A 12,477-nucleotide genomic window follows, 5' to 3' on the forward strand; every position below is an offset into this window, starting at 1 on the left:
CATCAACCACAAAGGCTTCTCTGACACCGGTAACCACTGAGAGTGCACCAGCATAGAGTGGTTTGATACTGCGCACTGTTAGCAGGCCCCAGGTCCGGTCAACATCTGACCTGACACCGGGGAGATGCTCGGATTCGGCGAAATCATTGGCACCAGGGGATCGAGCTATGCATCTGGAGAAGCCCAGGAAGCATAAGCATCGGTCCGTGATGCACGGTGCAAGGACCACCAGGACATCGGATTCTCCAATACCTGAGAAGCACCAGCATCATCGAGTGGTCAGGTCCCTGTTACCGGTTTTGCACTGATGACTTGGCTGACTGCCTCCACCTCGGCTCCTATGCTTTGCTGATGCCCGCCCTCAATGAAAGGTTCCGGAGCATGCTCAAAGAAGAGCTGGCGTAGTTGGTGCAGGGAGCTTCTGCTTTGACATCAAGGGTGCTTACACCCTCAGTGGAACACCCCAGGCCCTCTCTGAGGCTCCACTGATGCCGGTGCCCAGAACATCGACACTGGCACCTCTCAGGCAGTACCCCTTCTGACATTGGGAGAGGAAGCTTCCCACAGTCTGAGAGAAAGGCTGCACCTCGACGCTCCTCAGAGCGTGGATGTTGTTCCATTAGATTGAGGCCGGTGCAGACTCAGTCTTCTGATTCTCAAAAGGAAGAGGAGTCAACTGGAACTTCTCATGTGTATCAGATGAAGATCCACATTACTTCTTGGAGGAGGAGTCATATGGTATCCCTTCTGATCATTCACCTCCTCAAGAGAGGTGAAAATCTCCTCCAGAGGCACTCTCTTTTACGGGTTTTGTCAGGAAAATTGCTGCAGCCATCCCATTTAAGTTGGAGGAGGAGGAGCCCAGGACACATGTTATCTGTCTTGGGCTATAAATCTCATCCCAAGGAAGTGATCACTTTGCCATTGCACCCCATCCTTAAAGATGTACTGATGAGGAGTTGGGAATATCCCTTCTCAGTGCAGGTAGCACCCAAGAAGGTGGATACGTAATATCATATCCAGAAGGCTCCCGGATTCGAGAGGGCTCACTGGCTTCACCATTCTTTGATAATCGAATCCGCTCTCAAACGAGCTAAGAGTTCTTGGTCTCATGCCTCTGTGCCCCTGGTGCAAGAGGCCAGAACCTTAGACTCGTTTGGGAGGAAACCTTTTCAGGCCTTGATGTGCATTGCCTATTTCCAGTCCTACCAGCTGTACACGAGCTTTACTTGGAGTCTCTAGTTAATAGTACACTTAATCTTGTGGATTCTCTTCCCATGGAGCAGACTGCTGAGCTTCACCAGCTGGCCAAAAAGCAAATGGAATGTCAGCATTATTTGGCCAGGGGCGCTTATGACACTTTTGGTATTGCATCCAGACTCTCTGGAATGAGTATGGGGATGCATAGACTCTCATGGCTACGTGTGTCTGACCTGGAACAGGCTGTTCAGGAGAGGTTGTCAGACGTGCCCTGTCAAGGTGACAACTTCTTTGGAGAGAGAGTGGAAAAGGTCGCTGACCTTATTAAAAAGCACACTCATACTATTACTACTAGTACTTATCATTTCTATAGCGCTACTAGATGTACGCAGCGCTATACATTTGAACATGAAGAGACAGTTCCTGCTCGACAGAGCTTACAATCTAATTAGGACAGAAAAACAGGACAAACAAGAGATAAGGGAATATTAAAGTGAGGATGATAAAATAAGGGTTCTGAACAAGTGAATAAGGGTTATGAGTTAAAAGCAGCATCAAAAAGGTGGGCTTTTAGCTTAGATTTGAAGATAGCCAGAGATGAAGCTTGACGTACCGGCTCAGGAAGTCTATTCCAGGCATATGGTGCAGCAAGATAAAAGGAATGGAGTCTGGAGTTAGCGGTGGAGGAGAAGGGTGCAGATAAGAGAGATTTACCCAGTGAACGGAGTTCCTGGGGAGGAATGTAGGAAGAGATGAGAGTGGAGAGGTACTGAGGAGCTGCAGAGTGAATGCACTTATAGGTCAATAAGAGGAGTTTGAACTGTATGCAGAAACGGATAGGAAACCAGTGAAGTGACTTGAGGAGAGGGCTAATATGAGCATAACGACACTGGCGGAATGTTAGTCGTGCAGCAGAATTTTGAACAGATTGAAGAGAAGAGAGATGGCTAAGTGGGAGACCTGTGAGAAGCAAGTTGCAATAGTCTAAGCGAGAGGTATTAAGAGTGTGGATGAGGGTTCTGGTAGTGTGCTCAGAAAGGAAAGGGTGAATTTTGGTGATATTATAGAGAAAGAAACGACAGATTTTAGCAGTCTGCTGAATATGTGCAGAGAAGGCGAGGGAGGAGTCGAAGATGACCCCAAGGTTACGAGCTGATGAGACAGGAAGGATGAGAGTGTTATCCACAGAAATAGAGAATGGGGGAGGAGGAGAGGTTGGTTTAGGGGAAAAGATAAGAAGCTCAGTCTTGGTCATGTTTAGTTTCAGATGGCACTGAGACATCCAGGCAGCAAGGTCAGGCAGACTGATACTTTTGGCCTGGATTTCTCAGCAGCCTCCATCTGCGTCTTCATCAAAAGATTTTCAACTGGGCAGAGGTTCAGGTCCTACTACTCTCAAAGGTGGAGGTAACAGCCTTCTTCTTGGTCTACTCAGGTGACTCAGGGCCCCCATCCCATGCTTCGCTAGCCCTGTCCCCAAAAATCCCAGCCAAAGCAGGACATGGGCTTTTGACTGGCTCCAGCTGAGCATAGCCATGCAAAGAGTATCCATTCCGGATGACTTACTGGTCGGAGGAAGGCTCACAGATGGCCCCTTATAACCTCCAACCAGTGGGTGCTTCAAATAGTCTGTCACAGGTACGCTCTAACTTGGTGTCAGTGACCTCCAAATTGCCCACAGAGAGCATCTTACATCAACGCTCAGCACAAGCAAGTACTTGTATAGGAAATCTCTGCCTGTCTGCTGACCCAAGCAGCCAAACCCATACCACCAGGAGAGGAGGGTCAGTGATTCTATTCCAGGTACTGTCTTGTGATCAAGAAAATGGGGGGATTCCAGCCCATCCTAGACCTAAGGGCCCTGAACAAATTTCTGGTGAAGGAAAAGTTCAGGAAAATGATTGGCTATGTTTTCTGGACTTAAAGGATGCCTGTACCCACATTTCGATAATTCCCAGTCACAGGAGGTGTCTCGGATTTCGAGTATCATGTTCTGCCATTTAGCCTAGCATCTACCCCAGAGTATTCACCAAGTGCCTGGTGATAGTCGCAACATATCTACACAGACTGGGAGTGTATGTGTTTCCTTACCTGTACGATTGGCTGGTCAAGAACACATCTCAGAGGGAGCAATGTTGTTGACTGTTCAGGTGCTAGAGCTACTGGGGTTTGTCATAAATTATCCCAAGTCCCAACTCCATCCATTGTGACAATTGGAGTACATAGGAGCCTTGCTAGACACAGCGCAAGCTCGGGCCTTCCTTCCTCTAACAAGAGCGGATACCTTGGTAGCGCTTTCCTTACAGCCACTGGTTTCATTTTGGCAAATGTTGAGACTGATGGTCCACGTGGCCTCCACAGTGTATGTCACTCCCATGGCATGGCTGCATTTGGGAGCGGTCCAGTGGACCTTAGCCTCCCAGTAGTCTCAAGCAATAGGGAACCTAATGAATGTCATTTGCATCTAGTTGGCTCACGCCCTTCTCTGTTGGACTATCCAGTCCAATTTGGCTCTGGGACTTCCATTCCAAATTCCATTTCATCAAAAGGTGTTGACAACAGATGCATCCAGCCTAGGTTGGAGAGCTCATGTGGGTGTGCTTCACACTCAAGGTCAGTGGTCCACTCAAGAGGCTCATCTTCAAATCAATCTCTTTGAGCTATGGGCCAATACTCTAAAGGCTTTCAGAGATCGACTCCAAAATCACATTATCCAAATTCAGACAGACAACCAGGTTGCGTTGTTTTATGTGAACAAGCAAGGGGGTACAGGATCCTACCCCCTTTGTCAGGAAGCGGTAGGTATGTGGCAATGGGCTCTCTTCATGGGATGAGCCTGTGTGCCACATACCTTCCCAGCAAGAACAACTGCCTGGCGGACAGACTGAGCAGGATATTGCAACTGCATGAGTGGTCTCAACAAGAGCATAGCCCGAAATATCTTTCGACAGTGGGGCACCCCCTCGGCGGATCTTTTCGACACTCATCTCAACAACAAGGTCCCTAAGTTTTACAATACGCTGTTTTCTGACCCTCATCATGTAGAACAAGGGGTCCCTTCTGCATCCCAACCTCCAATTTCTGGCCCCCACAGCTTGGATGTTGAGAGCGTAGAACTCAAATCCCTCCAGATTGCCTGAGGATGTCTCCCGTATCTTGCAGGTTTTCAGGAAGGGCTCTACTAAGAGGTGTTACTCTTTTAAATGGAGAAGGTTTGCCCTCTGGTGTGAGGGCAAGGCCTTAGATCCTTTCTGTTGCCCTACACAAAAACTACTTGAGTACCTCCTTTACTTCTCTGAGTCTGGTTTGAAAACCAACTCTGTAAGGGTTCATCTTAGTGCAATTGGTGCTTATCATCAACTTGAAGGAGGTGAGTCTCTCTGTACAATGTTTAGATATTCGCTTCATGAGAGGTTTGTTGTTGACAAAAGCCCCTTACCAAACCTCTAGTTGTGTTATGGGATCTCAACATAATCCTCACCCAGCTGATGAAAGCTCCTTTTGAGCTTCTGGATACCTGCCAATTTTTGACCTGCAAAGTTGTATTTCTGGTACCAGTCACTTCAACTCACAGAGTTAATGAACTCCAAGCCCTGGTGGCTCATCCACCATATATTAAATTTCATTACAACAGAGTAGTCTTCTGCAAGCACCCTAAGTTCCTTCCTAAGGTCGTGTCGTTCAATTGTTCTTCCAGTATTTTTCCCCAAACCTCATGCACATCCTGGCAAAAGTGTACTACATACTTTAGACTGCAAGTGAGCCTTAGCCTTTTATCTGGAGTGGACTAAAGCCCATAGTCAGTTCCACCAAGGTGTTTGTTTCTTTTGACACCAACAGGTTGGGGGTGGCCATCGGCAAACGCACACTTTCAAATTGGATAGCAGACTGCATCTCCTTTGCTTATGCCCAGGCTGGGCTGACTCTTGAGGTACATGTCACGGCTCACAGTGTCAGAGCCATGGCCGAGTCGGTAGCCCACTTGAGATCAGCCTCCATAAAGGAGATTTGTAAGACTGCAAAGTGGTCTTTAGTCCACACATTCACATCCCACTACTGTTTGGATCAGGACACCCGACGCGACAGTCTGGACAGGCAGTTCTGCAGAATTTGTTCAATGTCTAGAATCCAACTCCACCATCCTAGGCCCTGTTTTATTCTGTTCCAGGCTGCACCTACACAGCTAGTATGTATATAGTTTCAAATTGATTGGAGTTTTAGTCTCAACGTTTTAAGACTCAATTATCCTAGCTTTCTTGTTTTCGGTGAGCCTGGTAGCTAGGGACCTTCCACATGTGAAAATAACACAGCCTGCTTGTCCTTTGAGAAAAGAAAGATACTTACCTGTAGCTGGTGTTCTCTGAGGACAGCAGGCCGCTTATTCTCACATACCCTCCCTCCTCCCCTAGGAGTTGTTTTTGGTTGTACTCTTTATGCTTTATGCTGACTTGAGGGATCCACGCTCAAGCATCGGGCATGAAGGCACCAGGGCATGCTCAGTGGGACACTGCTAGAACTTCCTTTAGTGCTAGCAATTCAACGTCCGCACCGGGAATCTGTCGGATGATGACACCCACATATGAGAATAAGCATCCTGGTGTCCTCGGAGAACCCCAGCTACAGATAAGTATCTTTGCTTTACAAAAAGATTTAGATGTAAATGGTTGAATGAAGTCAGATAGATGATATGTAGTTCTTTAAAGCAGTCCAAAGCAGAAGCAGGAAGACATCCTCTGTGGAAATCCAAACACAGAAGCCAAAGCAGGAGTAGAGGATGACACAATGACCAACTCTACCATGGAGATGTGGTTGAATTACATATCCCTGGTGAATTTGGTTATTGTGTCATCCTCTACTCCTGCTCTGGCTTCTATTTTTTTAAACATACCACTTTAGGGTAAAAATTTTTGAAACCTTTTTTTTGTTAGCTATATACATTTCTTATCTAAAAGTGATGTATGTTAAGTTCCACCATTTGGCATAAAAAGATAATACAATTAGATAATACAATTTTTAGTGCAATAGAAAGTGTTAAGCAATAAACAGTCATGTTCTTTCATTGAAGATCTAAAGTAGACAGCTTTCAAGAAAAGATATTTATAACAAATAGGGCCTGAAATGTTAAGAATAGTAGTAATGGAGTTCCATACTACTATCGAATATATCTGCACAAAAATACAATAAAAAAAACCATTACTTATCAGCTATAGAACTGTTTAAGATGTTCTTAAGGATGTTCTGCAGCTTAGTCTGGATGCCTTTGAGATTAAGCTGCTATATTATTTGCCTTGGAATATCTGGGGGTGTAACCAGGAAGGAGAATTTGATACATTGAACTCTCCAATAGTCTAGGTCTGACAATTTTTCTCAAGTCTGCTCAAGATAATATAACTAAGGGAGCAACTTTATTGGTAGTTTTGGGCTCTCTGGAACAGAATTTTAAAATTCTTAAAGCATATTTTCCTAAATATATTGGTACCTTTTTGTGTACAAACTGTGCTGTTGCTTCCTGATGTTGCCAGGCCTACTCAAATGAAATGTAAAACCTTCCAACAGCTGAGACCTACAGTCATGGCTTTGGGTGGGATTTTTTTCTTGAAGTTTCCCTGTCAATGCTGTCAATTCTTATATATTTCTGGGCCCACTACACTTGGAAAATTATATAATTTCAAAGGAAGATCTTAGTATTGTTCCTTCTAGTTAATGGCAGGTTTTACATAAAGGGTTTTATTAATCTATTGCCTCTGCTACAATATCCTTGTCGTTTTTTAGATGGGTTATGTTGCTTTTATTTTAATTTCATTGGGCACTTGCAATTCCCCTTGATGTAGACTAGTGTGCTTTGAGATATATATTGTTTTTCTTGATGTAATTCTTTTGCATTTATCTTGTAATTATTTTGTAATTATTCTAAAATGTCTGAATAAAAAAAAGTGTTTATACATACCAAGAAATTGTTTACATGACCAACAATTATTTAATCAGTATAATATCCAAAATATTTTATTAAAGATACCGTATGTTAGACAGTTGCCCGACACAGGCCTGTGTCGGGCAACTGTCTAACATACGATATCTTTAATAAAATATTTTGGATATTATATTGATCTGCTGGCTCATTTTCCACGTTGAATTTTGCAGATCGTTTGCCTTGCTGTTTTCTGGGACCAACAATTATTTAAAACAGAAGGGTCAGTATAGTTGGATTTTAGAGGATCTATGGACAAGGAAATACATTGATTGAACTATAGAGGATGATCTAGATGACTTAAAGGTGAAGTTCCAGAATATCTCCCAATTGGTATCTGTAAAAAATTGAGCGATATCTTCTTCCCAACTCTTTCGCAGCCTAGTGCATTTAGAAGGATTTAGATTGAGATGCACCATGTCCAGCACTGTGAAACTTAACACAGAGGTTATATAAATATGGCAGCTCCTGAAAACCTATAAGGGGAAGATTGCAGATCTTAGTAGGAACTATTTAAAAAATTGAAAGTGAAATATGAATTGCATTTCTGTAAATGTCAGGTATTGGTCTTGGAATTAATAAAGGCTCCAGTATCTCAAACACCCTGCTCCTTCCATTTGGACCATGAGACTTAATTTTTGTTTATGAGAATGTGAAGTGTGTTCCAAATAGAATAAAAGAATATTTTGGACCAAGGTGTTTACAAAGTATTATCTAATTTTCAAGTGAATTATAGATGGTTTGAATAATAGGGTTTTCACGTCCTCAGGTGGGGAGAGCCATTCCATTCAGTCTAGATAAGGGAATTTGACTAAGAATGGAGGTCTCAAACAGCATCCATCGAGGAGGAGACAGGGGCTGATACAGAAAGCCATTCTGTACCTTGTCATAATAGGAAGGCTTTGTGATATAGTAAAAAATCTGGGAAGTTTACACTTCTTTGATTTTTAGGAGTTTTCAATTTAGCTAGAAAGATTCTAGGAGGTTTGTTTTCCTAGAGAAAGTTGACAAGTAGTTTCTCTAAAGATTTGTAAAAAGAATCAGGAAATAAGATGGGAAACACGCTTACAACGTACATAATTTTTGGAACAATCATCATTTTCAGAGATTCCAACCTACCCCACCATGACAGGTGTAGGGGCAACCAAGGGGAGATACTACTGTCTTCCTCAAAAATTAACATAGAAGAGATTGTATCTAAGTATTAAAAAGAAAAAAACAGGCTATGTCTCTATCAAATTGAATTCCTAAACATTTTTAATTGAAGATGATACCCATTTTAAGGGAAACCCAGTAATGAAGAATGGAATACAGTGATCATTTAATGGCATTAATTTGGTCTTGTCCCAATTAACTTTGTAAGCAGACAGAGTAGAAAAATGAGAAATCATTGTAATGAGTTCAGATAGTGATGATTGAGGATGGGATCATCATTGGCATAGCCAAAAATTTGAATTCAGTGTTTCCTGAATACCATTTATATTGGAATTTTGGAGAATTACAGCCAAAAGAAGCTCAAGAGCCAGGTTAAATAGTAAAGGTGAAATTGGGCAGCCTTTATGAATAAGAGGATGTATAACTTGCTGTAGTCTAGTACGTAGTGTTTTTGTATAAATTTTGTAATCAATGTTCAAGAGAGAGAGAGGGCGATAGTTTTGAACTAATTGCGAATCTCTGTTAGACTTGGGCAAAATTACAATATTAGTTTACAAAAACCGACTCATGTAGCTTGAGTTTGACAAAAGAGCATGATAATATAGCTGTAGCTTAGGTGTAAGGAAATTTAGAAAATGTTTTATAAAATTCTGTTGGTATTTTATCAGGGCCTGGAGCTTTGGAAGAAGCTAAAGATTTGATGGCTTGCAGTATCTCACTGATCATAATAGGTTGATTCAATTTGTGAATATGTTGAGGATAGAGGTGCAACAACTTTATAAGAGACAAAAATGTAGATATATCAGTAGCAGTGCTTTCAGAGGTATATAAAGCAGTGTAGAAGTCTTTAAAGGCTTTAGGTATAAGGGGCTTAGTAGTGTAGGTTTCTCCAGAACCAGATTTGCTGCTGGCAATAAGTTGTTTGATTTCTGCCTTTAATATATGAGACCAAATGTTTGCCAACCTTATTAGCTTCAGAGTAATAAATAGAACTCTGTTTGAAGGAGATTGCAGGTAGACAAAAGAGAATTGTGTTGAAATTTAAGGAGTCATAATTTTTGAATATATTTTTCTCTAATTGCAAAATTGGAGAGTTAAGCTTTTACATTGGTTATCAATAGAAATCAAACAAAATAAAATATGGAAAAGAAAATAAGATGATACCTTTTTTATTGGACATAACTTAATACATTTCTTGATTAGCTTTCGAAGGTTGCCCTTCTTCGTCAGATCGGAAGGGCAACCTTCGTCAGATCTGACGAAGAAGAGCAACCTTCGAAAGCTAATCAAGAAATGTATTAAGTTATGTCCAATAAAAAAGGTATCATCTTATTTTCTTTTCCATGTTTTATTTTGTTTGATTTCTATTGATAACCTTAAGAGTGGACTAACACGGCTACTACACTCCTCTAGCTTTTACATTGAAAAGATGCAAAACTAAAGAGCTCACCTCTCAACCATGCTTTATATGTTTCCCAGATTGTAACAAAAGAGAGATTGGGATCCCTATATTGCGTTTTGTGTCAACTTAAAAATATTCAGAAGCCTGTAACTATTGAAAGTAAGTATTCAGCTATTCATTTCAAAATTGATATGTATTATTTTTGTTTTTTAACAGATGATACCAAAGAGAAGCAATTTAAGCATGACCCTGAAATGATGGATCATGGACAGTCCCACCCTGAGGATATAGATATGTATAGCACTAGAAGTTGAACACTGGTGATGAATAATTTTTGGACTGAAGTAGGAAAATATTGAAGATGACTAAGCTGGTTGGAAGGATTCTACAACATGTGTTAATGTTTCTGCTAGCATCTTGTTAGGAAATGAATAAAGAAATGAATATTACTTTTACTTTGTTGCATATGTGATTGATAACTAGGTTATAAAAGGACCCTTTTACTAAAATGCATTGTTTTGCACTTACAGCACCTTAACAGCAAACACTTAGCACGTGGTAAGAGCAGAGATAGCATGGCAACTATTGAGGGCATGCAGAAATGTTCATTAGCATGCAGAAACACTGGTCGCCATTAGTACAGAGCCACTAAGTGAACCCATGCTAACTGAACAAGTGACAGTACATAATACATACCCCATGCTAACTGTAGTATTCCATCCACACACATTCTCCACCCATGCCCTGCCTAGTGTCTACTCTCTAACTCTATATGCACTTACCCCCTAATTTTATAAAAGTTACTAATAATTGTGTGTGCATGCCCAATTTGAGTGCCAAATGTAATTGAATAATGAGCTAATTAGCACCTCTAATTGGCTTTTAACAAGCAATTATTGGCAATGATTAGATTAAATTGGGATATACGCATGTAAATTTAGGCATGGGATCCGCGCCTAAATTTTACATACAAGTTCAAAAAGGGGGCACAGAAATGGGAGGGTCATGGGCAGAACGGGGGCATTCCTAACATGCATGGTATAGAATGAGGGGGGGGATACACACCTAATGTAGGCACATACAGTTGGTACAAATGGCCATGCCTAAAGTTAGGCGTAATTTCTGGGCATAGGCACTATTCTATAAACCATGCTTAATTTTAAGAGCAGCTTATAGAATTTTTTTGGCACCATATATAGAATTCACCTCTTAATGTGTAAATTGTGTAGTGTCTCTGCTATTCTTTCTGGATTTTTGTAAACTAATGCCATTGTGAATGGCAGTATACCAAAAGACTTTTTAATAAATTAGCGCACATTAAACCACTGCAGGAACACTTGTGCAGTAGCAGTTAATGCACTCTAATTTGCCTGTTAACTGCTTAATGCACTTTATCAAAAGGGCCCCAAAATCTAAGGTCATATTTTTTTGTGAGTTGATGCATCATTAAAACTGTACAAATACAGTTATAAACATAAGTTTGAGATTATCAGTAGTTTGATAGGTCACATGAAAAAATGGACTTGTGTATTCTTGAAAACTCATGTATAATATCACCATATTTGAATAATATTCATGTTGGTCCAATAAAAGGTATCACAATTTATAAAATATGTGTAGGCTATGTAAGCAGGCAATGAACTTGCTAATAAGAATATTCCAAACACTATCATAAAGTTACTGAATAACCAAGTCCTTTGTTAAAAAAGAGGGGAGGAAAAAGACTTCAGAGGCTCATGCTACTGTTTCTAGTTAAAGACAACTTTTCTGCTGAGCGAACTTCCTCATTAGTCTCAAAAAACATCCCATTCACTTCTTTAATATTACATTATTTTTTAAAAATGTTTAAGGAATTTAATATTTTTATATCAGTTTCAAAATATGTTCATAATTCAATTGTGCATCCACTTTTCCAGCTAGAAGTATGAAGCAGCTAGGACACTTACCTTAGAATTGAGAGTTCTCACAGGTTCGCTCAACAGAGCTCCTCTTTCATATAACCATCATGCTAGCATGTCCACTTTATGCAGCTTTGTTTTCTCATCTCATTTCAGAGTCTTGGAATAACAGTAGTTTCGTGATTGTGGTGTGGTAGACATAGAAGTAATGTCAGGAAATTCTTTTTCACGGAGAGGGTGGTTGATACCTGGAATGCCCTCCCACGTGAGGTGGCGTAGAAAATGGTGATGGAATTCAAAAAGGCGTGGGACGAACACAGGAAATCTAAATAGAAAATGGTAGTTTTAAAAAATCTTAAATGGTTGCATGTATGTTTGAATGTTGAGTGGCGCTTAGATGGTGACTCTGGCAGTGAAGAACTAAGGCCGGTGCTGGGCAAGCTTGTATGGTCTGAATTTCTTATATGGCAGTCCATTTTAGGATGTACTGGAGAGGGCTTTGACGAAAACTAAAATAATTTGGAACGTGAGGACAGTGCTGGGCAGACTTTTATGGTCTTTGTCCAGCGAATGACAAGATGAATTTGGATAGGCTGGAGTGAGCTTTGATGGCAACTTCAGTAGTTGAAACCTAAGAACTAGGCTGGGCAGACTTCTACGATCTATGTTCCCGAATGCCAAAGAGATCAAGTAATGATCATGTATTTTATATCACATTCATTGTTTGTTTAATCATAACTTGATAATGAGTGTGACTGTTGAGCAGACTGGATGGATCGTTCAGGTCTTTATCTGATGTCACTTACTATGTTATTACCGGTAGGGGTCATATTCCATATAAGAAAATATTTCCT

The 12,477-nt window shown here is 41.0% G+C and overlaps 1 protein-coding gene and 1 long non-coding RNA gene across 3 annotated transcripts in view; one reads left to right on the forward strand and one right to left on the reverse strand.

Annotated features, from left to right (window-relative positions):
* Window positions 1-10,668, forward strand: part of APOOL (apolipoprotein O like) — a 113,267-nt gene extending 102,599 nt beyond the window's left edge. Inside the window, exon 9 of one of the 2 annotated variants that reach the window (XM_030209127.1) lies at window positions 9,942-10,667. In XM_030209127.1, coding sequence (XP_030064987.1) covers window positions 9,942-10,039 — 98 coding nt within the window. In that variant the 3' untranslated portion in view covers window positions 10,040-10,667. Of the gene's footprint in view, window positions 1-9,941 lie in introns of both variants that reach the window. The other variant, XM_030209126.1, reaches the window with a different exon arrangement.
* An 897-nt stretch (window positions 10,669-11,565) lies between these two features.
* Window positions 11,566-12,147, reverse strand: LOC115474592. Its single transcript, XR_003942876.1, has 2 exons — window positions 11,747-12,147; window positions 11,566-11,714 (listed from the first exon to the last, which is right to left on the reverse strand). It is a non-coding gene; the product is annotated as an uncharacterized LOC115474592 (long non-coding RNA).
* Window positions 12,148-12,477: the final 330 nt, after the last annotated feature.

Source organism: Microcaecilia unicolor, chromosome 7, assembly GCF_901765095.1.
Source record: "Microcaecilia unicolor chromosome 7, aMicUni1.1, whole genome shotgun sequence".
NCBI classification, from domain to species: Eukaryota; Metazoa; Chordata; class Amphibia; order Gymnophiona; family Siphonopidae; genus Microcaecilia; species Microcaecilia unicolor.